Source organism: Rhamphochromis sp. 'chilingali' (assembly GCF_963969265.1).
Source record: "Rhamphochromis sp. 'chilingali' genome assembly, chromosome: 2".
Lineage (NCBI taxonomy): Eukaryota > Metazoa > Chordata > Actinopteri > Cichliformes > Cichlidae > Rhamphochromis > Rhamphochromis sp. 'chilingali'.
The window spans coordinates 22,508,334-22,532,659 of record NC_137930.1 but is presented as its reverse complement, the minus strand read 5'-3'; the positions used below and the strand labels follow the sequence as shown (position 1 = coordinate 22,532,659).

The 24,326-nt window shown below is 39.0% G+C and overlaps 1 protein-coding gene across 10 annotated transcripts in view; it reads left to right on the top strand.

Annotated features, from left to right (window-relative positions):
- Positions 1-24,326, top strand: part of rgs3a (regulator of G protein signaling 3a) — a gene marked incomplete at its 5' end in the record, with an annotated part of 156,352 nt that overhangs the window by 117,111 nt on the left and 14,915 nt on the right. For 9 of the 10 annotated variants that reach the window (XM_080875367.1, XM_080875371.1, XM_080875374.1 and 6 more), the window contains 2 exons: positions 3,758-4,750; positions 23,069-23,139. In XM_080875367.1, the coding sequence (XP_080731493.1) occupies positions 3,758-4,750; positions 23,069-23,139 (1,064 nt within the window). Of the gene's footprint in view, positions 1-3,757; positions 4,751-22,691; positions 22,969-23,068; positions 23,140-24,326 lie in introns of those variants that run through there. The other variant, XM_080875370.1, reaches the window with a different exon arrangement.

Sequence of the window (24,326 nt, the reverse complement as noted above, 5' to 3'; positions counted from 1 at the left end):
GCATCTCACTCTCTCTGCCTTTTAGGGCTGGTTTTGTTTCCTTCCTTAATGAAGCAATGGTGGAGATTATATTCTGTTGAAACATTGATGACTGTGAAACACTTTTGGAACACGTGTACATGCGCTATATGCACACACCGCACACAGACGCAAACATAGACACAAAGGGCTTGCACGCCGCAGATGTCTCATGGCCCATTAGCCTGCGTGTTTCATTCATCTTTCAAGGCAGATTCAGGGAACAGACAATGTTAAAAAGTCTGCAGTGAAGTCAATGTCATATTTGGAAGGTATCTCAAAATTTATTGATATGTTTGTTCTTGGTCTTCGGCTTAAGACACGAGGACATGTTGCTTAAAAGGGGTTAATGATTTTTGTGCGTGTATGTGTGTGCTCGCTGTGGAGAATGTGAGAAGGAACAAGTGTATCTGACAGGACAGGTGGCTCCATTGTGTCTCTAGCCATATCTTCAATAGCCAGGGATTCGTGTGCATAAGACAGAGAGAGATGGGGTAGGCAAGGTGCAAAAATAGACTCCATATAAATCTCAGATCTAAATATGTGAAGAAACACAGAAGGAAAAAAATTATATATATCCCCAAACATCTTAGATTCCTTTGAAATCATCATGTTTATCCTGTGACAAGCCTTGTAACATGATTAAAAGTCATCCATTACTGTCAGTGACTCACTGCTATGACTTGCACAACATGAAGAATAAATGAACAGAGGCAAAGTAAGGAGAAGAAAGGATAAAGTGATAAGCTTTACTTCCAGTTTCCTCTTTGGCTTTTATGAAAGTGCATTTCATTCTAAAAATACCTCCTATATACCCTCTATCTCACCAGAGCTTATATTGGAGGTAATGGGGTCTTGATTTTATCTCTAGGCTACAGTGGACCATTTAGAAATGGAAGGTGAACAAGTCAAAATGTATAAAGAGTAGCATTAATTGTTGCATGCTCAAAAAAGTACAGTCTTTCAGTTTTAAGGTTTTACATATCAGGACATAAATCATCTTTAGTAGGTCTAAACTTGGGTGTATACAACCTTCAGGGAACTACAAAACATGATTTATTATACAGTGTCAATATTTATTCAGCAGACACGAAGCCAAAATGCAGAAGCCATGTGTGAGAAATTAAATAAGTCCTGTGATTCAGTATGTTTTGAATCGCCTTTAGCACCAGTAACTTGAAGTAATTGTTTTCATGTAATTTCATGATTCTTTCACATTGTTCTGAAAGGATTTTGGCCCGCCCTTCTTTACAGCGTCGCTTCAGTTCATTGAATGTTTACAGGTATTCATTTACACACAGCTCTCTTAGCTCTCTTCAGTCCTACCACAACATTTCGATAAGGTTGAGGTCTGGATTTTGATTGGATCATTGATTCTTTTCCTTTTCATTCATTCTTTTTCGGCTAGTGTGCTCTGGATCATTGGCCTGTTGCATGACCCAATTTGAGCCTCATTGCTTCACACACATAACACACTTTGGTATACAGAGTAGTTTATGCTCAACTCACTGACTGCAAGGTGCCCAGATCCCGTGGCTGCAAAACAAAGCCAAGTTTCATACCCAGGTGGTATGAGGTGTTGTCATTGATATGCTGCGTTGGAGGGCGCTAAACACTAACATCTTCACTTTGGTCTCATATGTGCAGAGGACATTGTTCCAGAAGTCTTGTAGCTTACTTGATGCATCTTTGCAAACCTAAGCTGTGTCACGACTTTCTTTTTAGAGGGAAGGTGCTTTCTCTTAGCAGCCGTTCCAAACAGGCGATACTTGTTCAGTCTTTTTCTAATCATGCTGTCATGGAGTTTGACATTTACCATGCTAACTGGGGGCTGTAGAGTCTGAGATGTAGCTCTTTTTTTTCTTCAATTTCTCCGAGCAGTGTAATCTGACCTTGGGGTGAATTTCCTGAGACGTCTTGGGAATAATGGCTACTGTCTCGAATGATTTCTACTTATTATGAACTTCAAATTGCTTGGAAATGATCATATAACCCTTCCCAGATTGATGATTAGCAATAGTTCCTTCTCTATAAATCGTTGTGTTAATACACGCCTGAATGCTTCAAATAGGCAAAGTGCCAAAGCATCAGCCTTTACTGAAGCGCTTGCAGTGAACTTGCTGATGATCAATTAATCAAGTGCATTTGATTAACAGCACCTGGCTGCTAATTACCCTGTTAATTCCCAAAGAAGCAGTAAGACTCTCTTTAATTTTCAACACTGCTTCTGCGTATTTTGTATTAGTTTTTGTTTCATATTCAGATTATTTTTTATTATGTCATGATATGTAAAAACGCTAAAATTAAAAGAGCGGTTATTTTCTTTTTAAAATAACTGTAGAGGCCAGGCACATCATCCACTAAGAAACAAAAAACAATAATGGCTGATTTATGTACTTAGTATCCATATTCTTATCTTATCTTCTGCACAAGGGCAGCAATGGAAGCCGTTAATGTTAAAACGTTTTGGGATTTTGTTTATGTTTGGTGCTGAATGAAAGAGCACCTTTTTCTGTAAATATGGGCCAAAAGTTTAGACAAAAATACAACCAGGCCAATTGTTTCCGCAGAAACTAATTTGAGCTGTGTAAGTACACAAACGTCTTGTGAAATATCATGAGAACTGCCTGAGAGGAGGCAATATTATCTCCAGTTAGAGCACTGCATCTTGTGACTGCAGCTTGTCATCATAGTTTAACTTGGCCAGTACAATGAGGCCCTTCACAAGACTTGATGGAGACTTAAACAAGTTAAAAGTGATTCTGTAAACTTGGAGATCTGGGATTTAACAGGTAGATTTTATTTTTGGTACTTTTTCTTGGACCACTGTCATTGTCCTATGGTAAATTATTCTATCTTGGGTCAAGGGCCCCTCTGTATAAAGTCTTCTGGTTTCAGGAAGGTGTCTCTGAACCATATTTAGTGGTGAACACCTAACACATGTTAGGTGTTCCTGATAAGAAGAACAGAAAACAGAATTAAAATGCAGCATCAACACATCCCACTAAAAAGTTTCAACTTTGTAAATGTTTCCTATACTCAGACTGATATGTTCAGCATCACCGACTACTCTGTGACCTTTTTATAAAATGTAATCTGTAAATGTAATCTCATTAGTTTCTGCAAGAGGTTTGGTTTGTTTTCTATTCCACTGCCTCGAGGGCACAGTACCAGTTTAATTTGACTGAGTCACTGCAGCAAGCTCGAGTGTAGTGCAGCAGCCAGCAGCACTGGTGAACTGAATAGTAGTATATCACAATATGAACTCACTTGCACTAATATTACAGTATAGTGTCTGGCATTTTATCATTTGATGCAATGTTGGGGACAAAAATGACCAGTGAAGTTGTTTTGTATGTCTCTTTTCATACCTTGGAAGCCCCAGAAGAGTATCTGAGATTTCCTTTGCTTTACCTTGGTCCACGGTGTGCTCTCTCTCATGACATGGTTGTAAGCATTCCAGATGTGGGATGCGTTCCTCCGTCTCCTCCAGGTGGCGCAGCCAGGTCATGATAGTCTCTATGCAAGAATTTGCAGGAGCATTATTGCTTTAAATGGCACTGTGATCATCCCAAAAGACACTGTTTTGTCTTGTCTCGTCCTGCCAGTATAACTCAACATCATTATAGGAGTATTTCAAACCAAACTGAATGAAAGTGTTAAGTGGGTTTATCCAAACAGCCTGAGGCTGACTATTCATTCTCTGTGTCTTTCTTTTTGTCTTTTCCTCTCTTTCCAGATGTTGGAGCCTAAGGTGGATGCCCCTTCATGTGAACTGGGTGGAGTAGGAGGAGATCGAGGAGGTGTATGCCTCCATCTGCCGACACGTAGCTCAGAAGGGGAGGAAAGCAGCCTGTATCCCTCCAGTCCCTCTGAGCCCCCAACGCTGGGTAGTCCTCACCCCTCAGAGCCACTCACCCCTCTGGATGAGGTCTACATGCCCCTTAGAAGTCTGGTGGGATCTGACGAGGGACTTAAGGTACCTCCAACACCACCGCCTTCCACTGAGGGTGAGGATTCCAAGAGCATAGAGGGGCATGAGATGGAACTCTGGAAGGACAGGAAGGATGAGGAGAACAAGCCAGAGGAAGAGGAGGATGAAGAGGAAGAGGAGGCCGGCAGAAAGAGTGTTGGGAGCGAAGGCTGCGAGAAAGAAGATGAAGGAGACGAGGAAGGAGAGAGGAACGAGGAGGAGGTGAACTTAAACCTGGTGGTGTCAAACACAGATGAGGACAATGTCTCAGAGCCGCCTGACACCAACGCTCCCCCTTCCTCCTCCTCATCTTCGTTTGTTATCCCGGAGCTCCGCCTTGACCGCTCCTTTAGCGCCGATGCCCTTTCTTCACCCAACACTGACGAAGAAGAGTACGATGAAGATGAAGACGAGGAGTCTGAAGAAGAAGATGATGAAGACGACAGCGACGATGCCTACCTGCAACGCAGTGACAGCAAGCGCCGAAGCATGGTAGAGGGTGCCACGTGTGAGAAACACGGAGGAGGGGGGCTGAGTGTGCAAAATTCCCTCCGCAGGCGCACACACAGCGAGGGCAGCCTCCTGCAGGACCCCCGCACACCTTGCTTCACTTCTGACAACGCCATCAACTGCCTAGAAACTGGAGGGGGATCCCACAAGGGCGGCTGGACACTCCCGTCACCTAAAACCTTGAAGAAAGAGCTGACCAAGAATGGAGGCTCCATGCATCAGCTGTGTATGCTATTTTCTGGGAGGAAGGTAAGCAACGTCACTGTGAAATACCAGTGAGGCACAGAGAGAACAGGTCACGAAGTACAAGCAACAAGAAACACACACAAACAAGCACTGCGATATTGACCAGTGGTGTTTCAGCTACTCCTCCTGAATAGCCCAGTTACTTTCCAGTGGTTTTAGTGAAAAGGGTGACATCAAGTGGTAAAGCAGAGCAAATGCATGCTCTACCTGGTGTTATAATTACATCAGCTTGTAATTAACACTTATAATTATTCACAGATTGCTCACATTTACATACAAAACACTTTAATGCTGATTGTTAAATTTTCATAAATTTCAAATGACTGTCTCATTGGCTCTCTAATGTTGTTATGTAAAAATCTGTAAAAGATCCAAGAATACTGTGAAATTATAGCATTATCTATAATAGCAGTGTGTTTCCCACATCTCATACCAATCTGTGTAAGTTTTAAGAGTCAAGAATTGTAGAAAATTGTAAAGGTAACAAACAAAAATAGAATAGTGCAATAATGAAATAATTTATGGGCTCCTATTTGAGAAGGATTTCTGCAGTTTGAGATTAAGTGCCGGTAAATGTTGTTTCACTTGTCCAGCAGAGGGTAGCATGCATCGTATTGTCTTGCCTTATGCAGCTCACACTCAGTAACAGAAACAGTTGTGCTTTTTCTCACTTTGCTCATGCCAGTGTTGAGTAGTGCTAACTGAGAAATTATTCTGTCTCATGTTCCTGTTCACTATGAAGTAATAGGTTTTTTATTTGTCCTTAGAATTATCACACTGACGGTGCACACGGACGATTAATCATCTGTGCCACCGTTTCTTCCAAAACTATTTATAGTGCTGGTCTGCACACCTGTACACATGTTTCAGAAGAAATAGTTTGGAAAAAATGAGAAAGAAAGAAAAGAAGGATCAGAAAAATGTATTAAATGGAAGGAAAATAAGTCAGTGATAGCAGAACTCAGTAGGCTCTAACAGAGCTGATTAAGTGCTTGCTTTATCAAAAATACTTCTCCTCTTTATCTGCCTCTCCCTCCACAAGTCTGTCAGCACACTCGGCAGCCTTAAATGGCAAGGTGTGTACACTGCGCAGGGAAGGAATGCAGCAGACGGAGCTGCAGGCTATTGGTCTTGGCAGATTCAAGGGTAATTTTACTACCTCTTGCCGTCATGGATACAGTTCCTTTGAGGCTTTTGTTTCCATTATTTAAAATGACATCTTCAGGCGCAGTGTGTGTGTGTGTGTGTGTGTGTGTGTGTGTGTGTGTGTGTGTGTGTGTGTGTGTGTGTGTGTGTGTGTGTGTGTGTGTGTTTTAGTTAAAGCTATCTCTATTTGGTTTGCAGTGTTATGCTGTTACAGTAGGATGAAATCAGAACCACTTATCAGAACCATTTAGCCACACGTGGTGGGGACTTTAATTAATTTAGAATCATTAACCTTGACATTGTTTTTGGAGGTAAAACAAAGAAACAAACAGAAACAGTGTATACAATGTTGTCTGATCGTGTTTGTTTTAAACTTGCAGTGAAACCTTAGCTTCACTGATTACATTGTTTTATTACTATTTGAATATTTGACGTGCCACATCAGTTATCATACACTATAAGATACTTTGCACACAACTCAGTGCGCTGCAGGTTGGTGTGTGCGCGTTAGAAAGTGTGACAGACGTGTCTGGCCTTTAACAAGCACCAGGCGTCCTCCTGTCTTTCTTTCCGTTCTGCACCTTTTCTTCTCACTTGATGTTTTTAGTGGCCTATCATCAGTGCAAAGAGAGCCAGGGACGGACAGAGAGCAGGTCAAGAAAAATAATGTCAGTTTGTTTGACTGTGAGATTTTTCTTGCTTACTGCTTCAGTGAAACGGTAAGCAAGGACCGGACCGGTGAAAAATTTGAATATACTTTTGTCTGTTTCTTTTTAATCCTCGCATTTTTGCCTCTCGACTTTTCAACTGTTCATGTTTTATCCATGCAATGAACCTGATCTAGCTCAACTGTTTATAAATGTAAAAGTTCTTTGGTGTCTTTTCACATTCCAGTAGTTCCTGTGGTATTTTATGGTATTACATAAACTTTATAAGGCATTTCAATCAAAGACAACAGAAAGCAAAATTATAGCAATAAACATTTTAAAAAGTTTAAACCAGTAATACTTAAATTTGTGTCTTAACCAAGTAGCCAGTAGTAGTGCTCTTTCAAGGTGCTTGGTGCTTGTTTTATGTCACCGCACAAACAAAATACTTTATGAGACAGAAAGTCAAATTTGATTTCAAATAATTGTTAGTCATCTATGTAAAATAATTTTATTTATTTTTTTTACCATGAATGTGGTAAACAATATTTTTAATTAGTTTTTTTAAAGTTTAATTTAAAAAAGCTAAAATTGTTCTATGTAAACAACCAAAACAAATGGAAACCAGAGATGATCAAATTATCCTTTTTTTTTACAATAGTTTTTACAGAAGGAGCTAAAACCAATAAATTGTATTTCCAGTGAGGTCATTACATTGACTCTCCTCTCGCTGCACAGACACCCACCCCCTCGCAGATGTCGCTGACATGTGAGGATCTAACCCAAGCAACCCAAAGAAAGAAAGAAAAAATCTGTTTACGGGGCTTAAATGTTTGTTTGGATTTTGAATAAATATCGCCTCTCTTTACAGATGTTGGGTGGGGAAACTATTTCAGTGTGTTTACTGAATGTGTGTGATGCTTACATTCTTGCGTTGACATAAGGATGGCCCCAGGCAGATAGTATAAAATGAACACTGATGAAAACAAATTAGTATGTATTTAACATTTAACATCGGTGTAGTTTGGCATGATGTTATGGACACCTCTGACAGTCGTAAAAATGGTCTCAGCGTACTTCCAGCCCAATCACTGAGGCCGACTTGCAGTTTTCTCTCATGCAAGGCAGTTTCTGTAGCTGTCCAGCATTATATAACATTAACTCCCCCCGTCTTACTTTTACATGAAATAATAAAAACAGTTGTTTAACATTATTTAGCATTATTTAAAGAGAGAAAAAAACATATTGTTGGCTTGAACATAACTTAAAAATTCAGTACGTATGCAGATGTTTTCCAGTAATGTTTGTGCACTGTGCACATAATCAGGCCGTCCAGTTCTGTTGTGTTGGCTCCCGCACAACTAATTTAATGTTATAAAAATATATATATTTTTATAACTAATGTCTAAAATATAATTGGGAGAGTAAAGCATATGTATTATGTTAAACAGGTTGAACGCTAGAAAAACACTCATTGAGTAGAAAAGATAGTTAGGGTTAAGCACACATTAAAGAGGTTAAAACAATAGAACACACAGCTGTGTGTTTGGAGTGACGTACCTTCAGAGAAAAGATTGGCTTCCGTTTTTCTCGCCTTTACATAATACTTTCTGTGCTGTAATAATAAGCAAGAAAAACATTTACAGGAACTTAAATATTCTATTTTAGGGTGACACAGAAAAATATGAGTAAAGCCCCAGCAATTTTCCACTAGAAAAACTATTCTATTAATCCTTGTCTCTCATTATTCCTCAGGCCCTAAGTTGCATATTTGTTAATTTTAGCTCAAAGGTTATAGGACTCCATATCAAGATTTTTGTGTTTATCTCATATGGCTCAGCGCATGACCGGGCCTAAGAATAGGGTTGGTTGTTTGTTTTTTTTTACTGAATGAACTAAATAAGTTATTCACGGAAACTGTTTAAAAATATAGTGTATTGATGAGTACCAGGCTCATCTCAAGTGTTTTGTTTCAGCATAAGACAAAACAGGCGCCACAGGTAATTTGCCAGGTGCCAAGGCGCACATCACAATCGGCACGTATCGTCTGTGAGCACTACGACCCACTGAACACAGATGGCGTTGTGGACAAAAGCGTGGGTTTTCTTGATTTTGTTGTACAGTAGTTGGCCTGGATGGGACAAAAGGCCACAGTTCAAATGCACGCAGGGCACAGCCAGTCCACTGCAATGCTAAATGAGTAACATGTAAATATTTACTGAGACTGAGCAAACTTTCAGAGCAGTCAACACAGCATCCTGTCACCTCCTACTTATTGACAAAAAAAATGTGAATGAACTGAATGCAATGTTTTTTTTAGGTTGTGCTGTGTTACTCCACAGTTTACAGCAAACTTTAATGGTGGAGAGTCCATAATGTAAATGTAATGTGAGTGTCCATGTACGTTTCCAATAAAGGGAAAAAGGAGTTATGTAAGTCTGAACAGGACTTTTTCTTTTTTTTTTAATTTGGGAACAATTTATTATCTCTTGTTGTGAAATCAGGGACATCTCCCTTTGTCTTTCGGTGAAGTCTTCTGTGCTGTCTGGAAAGTTCCAGAGAGATGTTATGTCATTCTCCCCTATCCCTGTCTCTGTATGTTTGATAGTTCATTTGTTTTTTAAATTTTGACTTAAGCAGGAAGAGGAATGCACAGTTGGGGAGAAAGTAACCGCACATACCCACAAACCCGAGGTGGCACATATATACGTCTAAGTCTATATACATATTTCTGCATCAAACAATCCCTTAGTCACTCTGTATGCAAACAGAGAGCTTTATTTCATTCTTTCTTATTCTTTTTTAATGATTCATCTTCACTCCCAGCCATATTGTAGCTACATTACAGAACAACACACAGCCAAGAGGTCCTCTTGCATTCTCCTTCAATTTTTCCACATAACAGTTTCCATTCGTTTTATTTACAACATTGGCCTGAACTGTTTTGGCATATCACGAGAAGTTATGGCACTTGTAAATCACACACACACATGCACCCACACACAGTGCCAGTGGTTTTCCTACGGCGCACTGTTTTAATGCTGTGATTTTCATGGAGTCACTTTCTCAACTGACTTTTAACATCTTATAAAGCAAGAAACCATGTGGTAACTTAATTGCCTAATGAAGAATAAAATATTCAGGTTGAAGCTGCAGGTCCCATACAAAATGTCTCTATCCACACCAGCAGATAAAGTGCTTTGGAGAGATGAAAATTAAGTTTATGTTGTCGTGCAGAGTCCATTAGCCCAGATAATATAATGCTATCTACTTATCCAAGTTAGCCTGCCTAAAATGACTTCACATCTGCAAGCCACTTTGCAAACCACTTTCCCTTCAGCACTGGCTTTTCATGCTTAGTGAATGAGGCATGCAGTGTTCTGTGCTGGCATCTCAAAAGAGCTGACAGATATTAATAATTGTAGATTACTGACATATGATTAAATGTTGTAATATGTAAAAATGTATCTGTCTAACATAATCCTCTCTAAAAGCACAGTATAGATAAACTTGATTAAACTTGTGCTAGGCCAGCTTAGAGCATCCAGAACCAAACATGTATGCTGTGGATGTTTCAGTGCTGAGTAGAGGCTTTCCTGTTGCAATGTGCATTTTAACTAAGTTAAACTAAGTTCAGTAGAAGTTCATAATATTCTTATTGGCTTTGAGAATGATGTTATTGCTTACATCCACTCCTTAAACGTTTGTTAGAAGCTGTTTCTCGTAGCTCTACGAACACCATTTTAACATGTGGAGAAATTCCAGGCTTGATAAGTGTACTTTAACTAATTCATACAAAAGTAAAGTAGTAGAATACAGACACATAAAAAGTGTGTCTGATTTAAAAATGTAATCTTTGTTAAAGATCTCAACGTTCATACTCCAGTGCTACTACTTAACCACTCATTCATGGAGTTGTGCATTTTTACAAAACCCCCACAACAAAGGCTAGCTAATCCTGAGTAATTATGCTTGCATTATCCTTGTTTATTTGTTATCAGTTGTTTGCCTGTTTGTGACTGTGCCTGAATTTTAATGGGGTTCGTGAATAGTTACTCTTCTGAACTGTGCATGAAGGAGTGCTCTACACATGTCAATACCAATGACTGTAGAGGACCCTGTCTCAGTAATTGTAACAGACTGCCTGACACCTGCTTCCAGTACCAACACTTAACAAAGTTAGTGACTTTCTACAGTATGAAGAACCAACACGGGAGACCTAACAGACCTAACTGACTGAGAGCTAGGAAATCACTGGAGAGTATTGTTTCAGTTGTCATCAGCTTGATGACTAATACAATATCGCGTTATCACTTGCATCTCAGGAATATGCAAGACTTTGAGCAGTATACAGGAATGACCATCAGCATTTGCTCAGTGACCTATAAACTAATTACTGCGCAGAGTGTTTGATGATGCTTTTCTTTCGTCAGACACGTTGCCCTGATGTCAGAGCACTTACTAGAAGAGCTCAGTTCAGCAGACCCGCACTGTCTCCTATAGTGTATTCTCTTTGGTCGGTAAATGTTGGGACTTTGGATGCTATCACTGGCATTCTCCTGACATTCAGATGACTCAAGACAAGACAGACTCCAGAAGGCCTCCTGTTTCATAGTTGTGTCCTCTGTGTGTTTGAACTGAGGTGTTTACAGCGCTCGTTGCCATAGAAGTGTTTTGGGTGAGTCAGCCAAAAAATACTGCTATGGCAAAATATTTAGATAAATAAATGTTTATAGATGGTTCCATAAGTAACCCGTGTACAGCTGTTGTTATTAATGATACCTGTGGCCTTTAACGGAACTGTTGTTCACATATGTGTGCGTCACCCACCAGTTTTGCACAGTGAAGCTTACGGGACATTGCTCTAGTTGGTACTGTTTGTCTTATTAAAATAATTATGAGCTTCAGAAAAAAAAGCTCTGAACGTATACATCTAATCTCAGCATTTAAAGTAATGTAGTGAAGTTTTTTTTTTTAATTAATCAAATTCACTTAAAAAGAGCAATTTTCTCCATCTCCTGTTTTTGTCTCCAAATGCATTTGGCTCAGTGAAACAATACAAATGGTTAAACATACCAAAACTAAATCAGATCCTTCTTCCACCTAGCAATGTTTGGCCGACTGGGTATTTAATAAAATATTTAATAAAACAAATATTCCTCTATATTTAATAGCTTGCTTGCATGTTGGCATATATTCTACTATCCTGCAGAGCATCATCTGCAGCACACTGCTCCTCTTTTAACCACACATTCAAATCTCTAAAGAGGCAAAGGAGGCAACTCTAACTATGTTATATTTATTGAGATCAATAGTAGACTTTCTGAGTTTGAGAGTTAATGAATATGTGAAAATGACTTGGCTCCTTAAAGTGTTTTGCAGCATCATGGACCGTATTCAATATGCAGTAAATGACGATCAGGTTCATTATAAAGTGTATGACTGATCGTTTTGCTCTTTTGTGGCTTTTCCTCTCTATTAGTGCATCACAGCAGAGGCACCATCAGTTGCAAAGCCAACAAACCCTGCACATAATTTATTTGAAGATTCCCTTTAGAACTGCATGATGACAGCAGCCCTGTTGCATAGCTGTAAAAAGTGATAAGAAGCTGGATAACTCATCTGTGTAAGGAATTCTGATGCCAATGATGTCCAGGAATACATCTAGGCTTTTTTTCTTTTGGGGGGGGGTGAATTTGGTTCATTTCTCATTTATTTGGTTAGGTTTGTACTCTAAAGCATATTTATTTAGTGGCTTAATAAGAGGTTGTAGTGGAAAGAATTAGATTATAGCCCCACTTAACAGGCAGTGTCATCTGTGTTGAAGTGCTGAAAGGAAAACTCACTTTCTCGCTGTGTTGTTGTTCATGCTGTAGATCGTTCTGAAATGAAGCAGTAAGAATCAGAGGGGGTAGGGTGCATTTTTATATCCCCACTGGGGATATTAAAAAAAATTAGCAGGGGGGAGATATGTAGACCAGAGAGAGGGGAAATCCTCCTCTACCCTCTATCATACCCTATGTTGTAAACTGACTGAGAGACCAGCATATATACCTTGTAGCTGGGTATAAATATAATAGCAACAAAACAGATTTTGGCCACCAGTGCAGGACACGTGTAACTTCTTTCTGTCCTTTAGCTAACTTTGGTTTTTCTTTTAGCTAGTGCTGTGAAGCGCAAACATCAGTTATACATATTTCATTTTGCTGGATAAAAACCAACAAATCATTGGAAAATAGCAAGCTAAGTTGCCATATCAGCCTCAGAAATTTGGATGAATTAGCTGATCTTATCCACTCAAGACAGTATTTTGCCTAGATAGCTTGTAGATTAGCTGGCAAGCTAGCATTAGCTAGCATTAGTCTCAAGACAGTGTGCTCAGTGGTGATTTTCATCCTCCATCTCTCTATGAGCTCAGTTGAATTTTGGCCGCAATATCAGTCACATTCACATTTTGCTGGATGATCTCCACTCAGTAAAATACTTCCAAATACTTCAAAATTTTCATCTAAGTCCTTTGCAAATTATTTCACAGATTATAAATGGCAAATCATTCAGTACATGAAACTTGCTGTGTAGTGCTAACAGACTGTACTCTGTCAATACTCTTCAAGGTCGCTATTATTGCAGTTGGTAATACTGTTAATACCAAATCTGAGCATTCATCTGCACAGTCGGTTGTCTTGGATAGACTTTGAATGAACTGTGTGTTCTGACTGAAGTAAAAGAGGGACATACATGGAGACAGACGTACATGTGCAATTTGTGCTATCAGCACATAAATCTGCCTTGCTTTGCATTGTAGAAGCATGTAAGTGTGTCCCAGCACGCACAGAAACAGGACAAAGTCGTACACTCTGTTGTACTCCCTGGGCAGCAGAAGTCAGGGAGAACAATGCTGGTGGGAGGATAGGAACACACATGCTGTCCTCACAGGATGGGAACAGAGTCAATGGAGCAATCAGCCCTGAAGGGTAAAGACAGGAAAATCACAGTTCACTCTTTGCTTGTTCATTATGGAATAAAAGATGTAATTTAGCTAATGAATAATCTTTTTATTCCTAACCCTTTTATGTATTTTCCATGGAGTTCTTTTGCTTGCTATTTTCTGTTATGACTACAATAATCTGTTGAATGCCTCACATTTAATCGTGCAGCAGTGGTACTAATTAACGTAAAGTTGACTCAGCTTGGACACAGTATAAATAATGTTTATCCTTTTTTTTTTAACGTAAAGTACATTTAGTTTGCTATAGAGAGAGAACAATTATTAATTTCACAAAATGTATTAAATACACTGCTATAGCTTTTGTTTATTTTTAGTTGATAAAACCTTTTTTTTACAAAGCCAACCATTTCTTTTAGTCCAGATTGGAGAATGACATTTGTCTTTAGCAGGCATTTTATAGCTTTAAAACAGCCGACGCACAAGAAGCACTGATGTTCTACTTTTGCTTTCAGTTTTCTTTTTTGTGGACAGGTTACTTTTTAAGGGACTATTTGCACAGAAAATAATAATAAATAATAAATAAAAATAAAACATACTTTTTTAAAGCTGCTGATTTTCAGAACACATCAAAGTAAAAGAGTTTGGACATGGCGACTTAAAAATGACTGGGAGCAGATGCTTTAAGTTCTCAGTCACTCTACACATTGAGACCAATGGTAATGCCAGATATTCCATGACTGTTGTGTGTTGTTTACTTCCCTTGGGACGGAGGAAGCATGACATTTACACAAATGGATGTGTGACCCACATCATTCCCCTGCTTCTGTGTTTGGAATCTCATTTGCAGCATTCCTTCCTTCCCTCTTGAATGCCATACGTCTCTTCCTGACCTGCTACTTTCCTAGTAATCACTTTAGTTGGTGGCAACCAGCCCTTCTGCTTGGCTGTGATAAAAATACAAAATGCTAATAACAGATTCAAGGCAGCACCTGCTACTCACAGCACTAACACTCTTGCTCTATGTGTTACCACTCTGACCTCAGGACCGTAATGATCAACGAGACTGACCACTCGTTGATGACTGGTGATGCAACATAAAGCCAATAGGACAGTGTTATCTGGCTCCCTCATATTGATGTGGAAACATTATACTGAAACTAAAGGCAAAGAATTTATTTGCACCAAGACAGTGGTAATTATTTAGGATTTAAATAACCTCCCTTTATCAGGGATGTAACGTTCTAGTTATAAAAAGTGCAGCTTATCTGTGCAAACGCACTTTAGTATGATCTGAACAGTCTGTATTGCTGAGGACTGTAACTGCTATATTGAATCCTAGCTGTGAAGCTTTAGTAGCAGTAGTAATAAAGATGTCAGGATGTTCATCAAACATGGAACATGAAAAAAAGTCATCAGACTGAACAAGGTCATTGAAGGAAATTGCCATCCCGGGTTTCCTCCGTGGCGTGAGCGATAAGCAGAGTTTTGTCCTTTCCTTCTAAGATTCCTAATTATTTAAAGTAACACTCAGGTATGCCATTCAGCGTGTTAGTACGAGCTCGGGAGCAGCTTGGGAGAACAAGAAAACAGAGACTGCTTTAGGTTGCCTTCCCAATCGACTCAAAGGTTTATTTGATACACAGCAGTTTATATAGATGAAAAAAGGTTCGTGTGTCAGCTTTCCCAGTTCAAACCGGTACAGACCAAATAAGGAAACGTCTTCCTGCCTTGTGAGCAAAGAAGTATCCTGTGTGTAGTTTATCAGCTCAGCTACAATTTATGATCATCCCAGCAAAATACACTCCTAGACATAGAATACAGAGTTCTTTCATCAGTGAATTCTGAAACGAACCACCTAGCCTTTAACGAGCCTTTTCCAGGAGATAAAGAAAAAGGGAGGATGGGAGTAAGGAAGTGGTCTCATCTCTGTGGTGTTTTCGACCTTGGGGTACCAGCTTGTGAGTCTTACACCTTAATTCTTGGGTCAGAGAGAAAGAGAAAAACAACTAGTAGATGGACCTTATTGAGTAACAGTTTTCCTGTATAAAACAATATCCTGTAAATGCTAAACGTGGTATCAAAATATCATAACAGTCAGCATGATGACTTTTTAGTTTTCCTTGCTTTGGCTATTAAAGTAATTACAAGAGAAGCTGAGATTTTATGAGACACGTTGTTCATTAGATATCCTGAAATAATATGTTGAAAAATCTAGATGGACGAATGTGGATTTTATCTGCAGCTGCAGTAGCCTTGAAGGCTAAAGGCTTATTATTTTACAAAATATACACTTCAGTAAAGACACAGTTTTGTAGTTTTGCCTCTGTATACCACCACAGTGGGTTTTTAAGACTTTCAACTTTACGTCAATGGACTTAACAAAAACAATGCTTTAAGTATTTAGGAATTATAGACCATTTTAAACATACATTCAGAGGGTTAAAGTTATTTGGACAAACTAACATAATTTTAAATATAAGGATTTTTTTAAATACTTGGATGAAAAGCCTTTCGAGTCAATGACTGCTAGGCCATTACTGCAGCCCCCTTTAGTTGCTGCTTGCTTGTAGGTCTGAATTCTCAATTCAATTTTGTAATTAATAATTGAATTGTTGACTGACTTTAGCGTTGAACAATATCCCATTACTCTGACCTGAGAAGCTCTTTGGTTACTGTATATATACATATATATCTTATATACTTATTTAAAATTAGCTCAGTATGTGTTTGTTTTTTTGACATCTTCCTAATGTAGCTGCTTCTGATTAGGAATCAGTGACCTACTTTTTCAGTCTGTGTATAACAGCCAGTTTTGGGGAGAACTCTGTAGCTGCAGCCATTTAGAATTACATGCAGAAAGGTCATCTGCTGGTCAGAAAATGTCTTAGTAACCTGACATCTTGTCAGAGCAGTTCAAAAGAGTGACGTTGTCCTAGCATTGTTCATTAACATACCATGACATTGGAAGTACTAATGCAGGAAAGCAGCCATCTCCGGAGAGGTGCTGAATAACAGGAGGCAGGGAAGAATCAGATCAAGCATTCAATATACCCAGACATCCTCACACACACACACAAGCACAAGCACACACTCAGACAATGCACCTATTGTAACCACTTTCATAATGTAGTTAGAGTAGGAATGAGTCAGTATCCTGGCTGCTGGTCACTGAGTTTGTTCAGAGATATTTCTGATAATTGTAGTTGTCCCATTGTACTGTTTGGGTGCGTGTGTGTTAGAGTGTATGTTACCGTTCGGTTACACCAACAACTGTACACATTCTGACCGATGAATGCAGATAAACATCATGCAGCCACTGGGAAGACCACAAGATTATTTCCTATCATTTATAAAGGAAGCTGGAAAAACAATAACTGAAGCAGTTATATAATAACGCATAAAGAATTATAGAGGCATCTAAAAATGTTTTCTCAGAGCTTTTAATACAAAGCCATAAAAGAACTGTGGAAAGAAAATGTCATACCAAAAGAAGCACTGAAAGCATCGTGTGTATGAATATGAATAATTGTTTACAATATTCTCCCTATCTTGTTTTTCTCTTCAGACACAGGTCACCCAATCAAACTTAACTATATAAATGGTTTAACATGCCAGAATTAAAGACTCCATCTTTTTTAGCACTATGTTGTCAGTTGTAACATTTAACTTTAGTGTTTAATCTGAAATGATCTCTATTTTCCTTATGCTCTGAATTCAGTTCATTTCTCTTTTATTTAGTTTAGGGTAGTTTTCACTCTGAAAAGGCAGTGGATGTTCACGTAATGAAACGTTGACACGGAACACGATCTGAATCATCCCTCTATACAATGTCATCTCTGTTGTCACTTTGAGTTCTTCCACTTAAACACTTTTCAACAATTTTTGCAGAAACAACAAAAATACACCTTCAACAGCGATAATTGTTTTGGAGCATAACCAGTTGTCTTTTATTATACCTTAAGTCTAATGCAGCGTCTAATCACTGATTTCCTTTCCAGAGATGAAAAAAAAAGTAAAATAAAATTGAACACGTACGATTACCTTATAATATCTTTTCGCCAAATAGCCTGTGTTGCACATGAAGGAATGATAAAAACAGTCTAACAGCAGTGCCAGAGCACATTCCAAATGATTATTTTAATCAAAGCGTGTTCATTATAATTTTTGACCTCTAATTATCAAGTATGATTTCTTTAATTGAATTTAGATTAGTTTTAGATTATTTGTTTTCAGTGTGTGTTGATATTACACTACAATTACTGAGAAAACCTACGAGAGATAATTAAAAAAAATAATTACGATTCGGAGTGATAAAATGCGGTCATCTGCCTCAAATTAAGCAAAGCTAATTGTCGAGTAGTACTTTCCTGTGGAGGTCCTGGAGTTAGAAAATACATCTTTACGCAAAGTAGGGACCTTTATGTGAAACTATCTTCAATACATGTTTTTTTTATATACTTGCATGAATATAACTGTGCGTCACTCGTTCTATTTTGAAAAGTAATAATAGGCCATTTGCATAACAGGCTTTCATAACCCAGGAAAATCACCAGACACAGGCTGCTTGTTTGATGATTATCTTGGCCATTTTTCTTGCCCTTGAAAGTATCTGCACAGATTTATGCCAGAGACTTGGAAAAAACATAGGTGACTAGAGACAAAAAACAGCAAACTCTGCTCTCTCCAAGGACCACTGAAGGAACAATGGATTGTTTATATCAGCCAGAAAATACAACAGTATACAAAGGGAAAAAGGCAAAAGCTCACATTTAACAAAGAAACAGGAGACCAAAAACCAATTTTATCCAGTTGCATGAACTACATAAACCGTTTTTCCAGTTTTCCAGTTCCCTGAAGCAAGCGTTTTGCTTGCCAGATGAGGAAGGCTAATGAATGAATGAATTTGTAATATAAAGAAGCATGCTGTAATTTTGCATTTTGCAGCTCACGCTATTGATGTCTGACCCTTTCCTTTTGTCTGCTTTGTGCTCATTGCTACGTTATCACAGTGAAATCAAAAACAGCTTATGGAGTGATTTTAGGTGAGGGCTTGAAGATAGAAATACATTCTGAGCTTTATGTTATATTCATTGCATGATTGCATTTTGGTGTTCAGATAACAACTTTTGAATGCACAAGTAGGATTATACCAATAAAAGTCAACCCAGATTGAAAACTCTGCAGACTGGTCTGAAATCAGGCAGGCAGTCATGTGAAAAAAAGTCCTCTTTTTTCTGAATTCTGTGGCTTTCGTGTGCTTAAAAATAACACTTTAATCTTCAGGGAATCTTTTTGTTGTTGCTGTTATAGCCTAAAGCCTACACCAGCCCAGCTATCTAAACCGTTAATATTTTAGTATCGGTAAAACTGTGTTTACTTATCAAAGCTGGCTCGCATCAGAGCTTCTGGAAAACCAGGTTCAGAGCAGGGCAGTGATGCAAGGTTTTAACAGCATCATTAGATCACTGTGAATGGGGTATGCCACATAAACACTGCCACACAATGCCAGGAAGCGGGGCTCTGACACGCAGCACCAATCTAATGCTTTACTAGTTGGAGTGGATTGCTCAGACACTGGCTTGTGAGTTTGTGGTCAAACAGACAAAGAAACAGGGGGCTGAAATGGATGGAAGCAGTCTGAAGGAGGCCTGATGACGAAAAGGCAGCAGGGCATGAAAAGCCAAAAAGTAGTTTGAATACACAAAGAGCAAAATACATTTATTCACCTCTACGGTTTTAGGTTGGGGGCGGATTTGGAGTCTGACCTGAGTCTGGGTCAGGAATCCTTCTGAGCTGTGTTCATAATATTGTTCTTACAGTGTGTTTGTCGGTGGTGTGGAGTTAAAGAATGAACAATTTATTGAACTGAAGGCAAATAGTTTGTGTCCTATCCCAGTGTGGCACACACATATTCTCCTTTGATGTTTACTGAACAGACATGCCACGAGCATGGGTGTCTTTTTATAAACATTTGAAACTTTATGTAGAACTCTCCAGAACACGTTTGCCTATGTTATTCACACATGCATACATATATAAGTACACACAATGGCCTCCAAAGGCACATGTGTCACGAAGTCTGTTAAACTTTGTATCTACACAGCTGTCCCGCAATCCGTAACAGCGTGCCAACATGTGCATCCCGTGCGTCAGGGGGCTATGTCGCCGTGTGGTCTTTGGCTAATGCTGTGTTTTCTTGCTGTCTTCAGTTAAGTTTGTTCTCACAGAGACTCGTGCACCAAGGCTATTTTTAGAAAAGCCTCATACTTTTGTTATCCTCTACTGACCATTGCCAGGCACACAGTTGTGTGTACATGTGTGTGTGTACCGTGTGCGGGTGTGAAGCTGGGTTTTCGCTATCAGAAGGAACAAAGAGGAAAAGGAGCAAAACAGAAGAAAAGTAGAACTAATACCTAAGAATACATTTTTAATGCTTTTATATTATATTTTTTACTACTCAAAACTAAATTCTTTGTATTAACAGTGCTATACAGTTTGCTGAAACTCAAGTTTTGAGGCTCTTTGGGAGTTACACATAAAGTCAGATGGTGTTTGGTGCTAATATTCCACAGGTTTGCAAGTAGCTTATATCAACAAACTGTAATAATATTTTTCACTGGACGACAGGACCATGGCCTCATAAAAAATATTTCCGTTTCATTTATTTAAAACATAGGTGTCATAAACGTCCCTGTTGCTCTGACGCTGTTTCCTATGAAAGGCTTATATTCAGGTAGACAAGTGGTAATTTGTTGAAACCCATAATGACTTCCTCTTATGTAGAGTTTAATCAGTGTGTTCCTGTAGATTGCACCCTCACCCTCATGAATAGAAATTAAGTGGAAGGTAGAAGGGCATTTTTATCCTGTGTGAAATTATGGTGTTGCAACTGAAGACACTCCTCCCTTTTGACTAACTTTCCACTGACATCACAGAGCCATATTTCTTGATTTGCAGTGCTGCTGTTGGGTGTAGACAGGAGGTTTGGCACTCCGTGTGTGTGTTTGTGTGTGTGTGTGTGTAGAGGGGAGGTAAGAGGTGAAAAATACTTATCATTTTCAGGTGTCAGAATATATTTTATTTTATGATCTATCTGTGCTCATGGCCTTTTTTCCCTGTTTGAGCTTGGATGCCATCCACATTAATGTTTAAGGCAGACTACCTCTCCAGATATGTTCAGCAGCAGGTGCTAATTAATTTAAAGGGTTGGCATGTATTTGGATGAAACATCCAGATTGTAGCAAAAGCTCACATATACACCCCTCTGCACTCATTTAGGTGAAACAGTAGTCTAGTTAAACATCACCTGGCATGAGGACAAGTTTCTTTGAAGAGGGCAAAGTCTTTTTCCAGTTGTGTCCTGTACTTTCAGGGGGAAGCATCATTGATGGCTCTGTGGAGACTGGGGCTGCCCTGTTGTTCTCTTACTCTGAGATTAATGATTAGATTCTGGTTTCTCCCATGAACCTCAGTGACATAGTCTCTTTCCAGACTAAATAAATAAATACATAATACATGGACTATGTTTGTAGTTTGATTCTGTTGTGTAAGTTTTGCTTATCACAGAGTAAACATCACGGGTGTTTACTGGTATTAGATGTTGAATGACATTGAACAAAATGGACATGAAGTAACAATCAAGACAGACACTGACTAAGTGTCAGTTTAATATGTAAAAACATGTTTGCGTGATGTTGAAATCGATCAGTGCCCCAGTCTACATAAACAAATACAATATTCTTATTTTGCCCATAAAATGAAGCCTTAAACAGACGCACATCACAATTTTGTCTGTGCTCTTGGATTGTGCTTATTTTTAGATATCTCCTACAACATATTCTCACTCACCTTTCACATTCGACTATGACTTTAATCTGAATGCTTGGAGTGCATCACTCTGCACTGCACACAGTGACAACCTTAATCTTTGTTAAAGGAAGGAGTTATTAAAAGAGTGTAGGAGACATGTTCCATCTGTAACTGGAGCTTTGAGGAGACAAATCCACTCACAGGTACTAAAGGTGATTAAAAAAAAAGCTATGCAATCTGTAGTATCAAATCTGCTCTGAGGGAAGGAGGCACTGACACGTTGTGCTCACTCACATCAGCTTCAGCAGTTTCTGCGTTGTCCTGCTGAAAGCTGAGGTTGTCAGAATAAGCTACCAGCTAGAAAAATGATGTACAAACGCAGTTAAGTTAAATTGAGCGTATTTCTCCGCCTTTTTTTGGCAGTGTTTAGAGTTGTCAGTCACTTCAGTAGATCAATAGATTATTCCACTTTGAGCAGAAACAATAATGCAAAAGCACGACAGGATATAGTTTGGCAGCTGGTATATGTAGGGTGGTTCAGTGTGGAAGGATGCATAAAGCAGGAAGTGTTTGCCCTTGAGACTATGCATTATTGTTAAATACAATAATAACGGTACAAGCACAATGTAGCCATTCTAGCTGTATGCACGCAACTGGACAGACAGTTTGAAACTAATCATTTAATAACACTACCACCAGTATGTTTCTGTCATACCACCGAGGAACCCAACTGGTTTATTACATTTTTAACCTTTAAGTAACCTTGACAGAAGTGTTTACGGATATGGAAAGCTATTTCGTTTAAATTGCAACTTTGATTTAGCACAGGCTTGAAGGAGACAAAAAAATGTGTAGCTTCCTTGATTGATAGGAAACAGCTGCTGTGGTAGGCTTGAGGTCTGACAGCTTATAAGGGCTCAAAAGAATTCATGGTAGGAAAAGAAAAAATACAAATGGTATGTCTTTAGTTTTGTTGCTGCATTTCTAGAAGAATTTCTTTATTTCACCAAAGTAAAAGCTTCACAAGACCTTTAAGAACTGTGGCACTGCCAACATTTGTAAAGAAAAAACAAAGGAAAAGAGAAAAAAGCCCTCACTCTCAAGGTTGAAACGCAAGCTGGGGGTCTTCAAAGATAGAAAACACACGCCATCTGTTACCAGCTGGCCAGTATCTAGCTCGGATGTGTATTGCTGTAATACAATGGCTCATTATTTAGAGCCTCACTCACACATACAATGGGGGCAGTTTCAGACCATCAGATTAGTGGAGATTGACCCCTTCTCCACCCTGAAGCAACTTCCCTTTTCCCTTAACCAATCAAAATGGTGGGTTGGCAGAATGTGTCATGTGAAACCCGGAGTCTTGGCTCAACACTTCAAACCTAGGGCACAGTTGGAGGCCAACAGAAACAACAGCTGTAGTCTTTTACACTCTCCCACTCTCACAGATTTCCTTACTTTGTTATGCCCAGACAAACACCAAGTGTACCCGTGAGATACAGGCACACACCTCAGAGAGCACTGTGGGATTTACAATGTGGACTGCTGCTATGGAATAACCATTTTGGAGGCTGGCTGTATGTGTTACCTGGACTAGCCTTGCTTTTGATAAGGACACTCCACGGACTTACTTGCTTCCTAGCCAATTGGGTAGTCATAGCCAATTGGAGGTAGTCAGAGCTTGCTACAGTCTTTGCAGGAGCCTGCAGGGCCCTCTTTCTGTGTGGAGGGTGGATGATGCAGTGTGTCCTCTCCTTCCTCTTCCCTCAGTTGAGTGCCGGATCCCCCTGTAGCTGCGAGGTCGGCCCCGGAGGAACCAAGAAGAAGAAATCCAAGAACCTGTGAGTATTCAAATCATATATGGATATGTCTATCGTGTTCCATTTATTTTGTCCCTTTGTGTGTTTGCTCATTTAGGAATTTGTAAGGATTTTCTTATCAATTACTCTGGTGCAACATTAAGACAATACACGAAAAACAGAGCATTGCTATTTAGATTTTAAATGCAGACTTTATTTGTGTATGAGAAGGAGAAGCGATTTGAGTGGTAATTAAATGACATGACAACACAGATCTGACAATTATATTAAATTCAGAGTTTCCACTTGGATGTGTCAAAAGAAATGTCCAATCAATAGTAGCTCTAAATCTTACCCAGTACTCAAAGTTGGTAGGATGCAGTGGACATTTTGGTACATAATCAAGATTAAAGGCTTGAGCCAACCTTTATTTCTTTATATTTTTCTTCCAAGGAGCCAGACCTTCTTGTTATTTTTTAAAATAATCTTGAGCATTAGTTCTTCAGGCTTTCTGAAGGTCTTTTGAGGTTTTTCCTTAGATGTCGGCTGCATTTTCACTCACCTTCAGTCCAGTCCTTTCAATAACGTGACATATTTTCAGAGGAATGTTTTTCTGTTTATTAAACCACCTAATGTTGACTTATGAACGATCAGGATAAACAAGGCACCTAATTCAAGGGATGAACCAGTGTTGCATCTACTCACAAAAGACATCTTTAGAAAGAACCAAAGTAACCTGTTGCAAAGACACTTGAATTGTTTCCAATTCTTTAGTTGAAGTTATAGAAAATGCCAAAGACTGACAGGCATAAATTCATATTTTTTCAGCAACAAGGTGATTTTCAAATAGCTACTAGCCAAAATCTTGGCATATCTTAGCATTAAAGCCTCATCAGAACTCATCAGAAGTTGGCCATCAAGAAGCCATTCTTAAGGAAGCAAAACAGGGAGAAAAGGCTGCCAACTTTTAAGAACTGGGCTGAAAAATCAGTGACAATAGGTTTTATGGAATGATGAACCCACATTGATCATTTTTAATTCAAATTGTCATCATTGTATACAAAGGAGGTCAGGAGAGTAGGTGTCTAAAGCCATCTGGGAAACACGGTGGAAGCTCTGTCATGGTTTGGTTTGGGGCTGCATTTCACCCAGTGGTGCTGGAGATCTTGTCAAAACTGATGGAATAATGAATCCACAAAAGGAAAGTCAGATTTTTATCTGCCATGCAA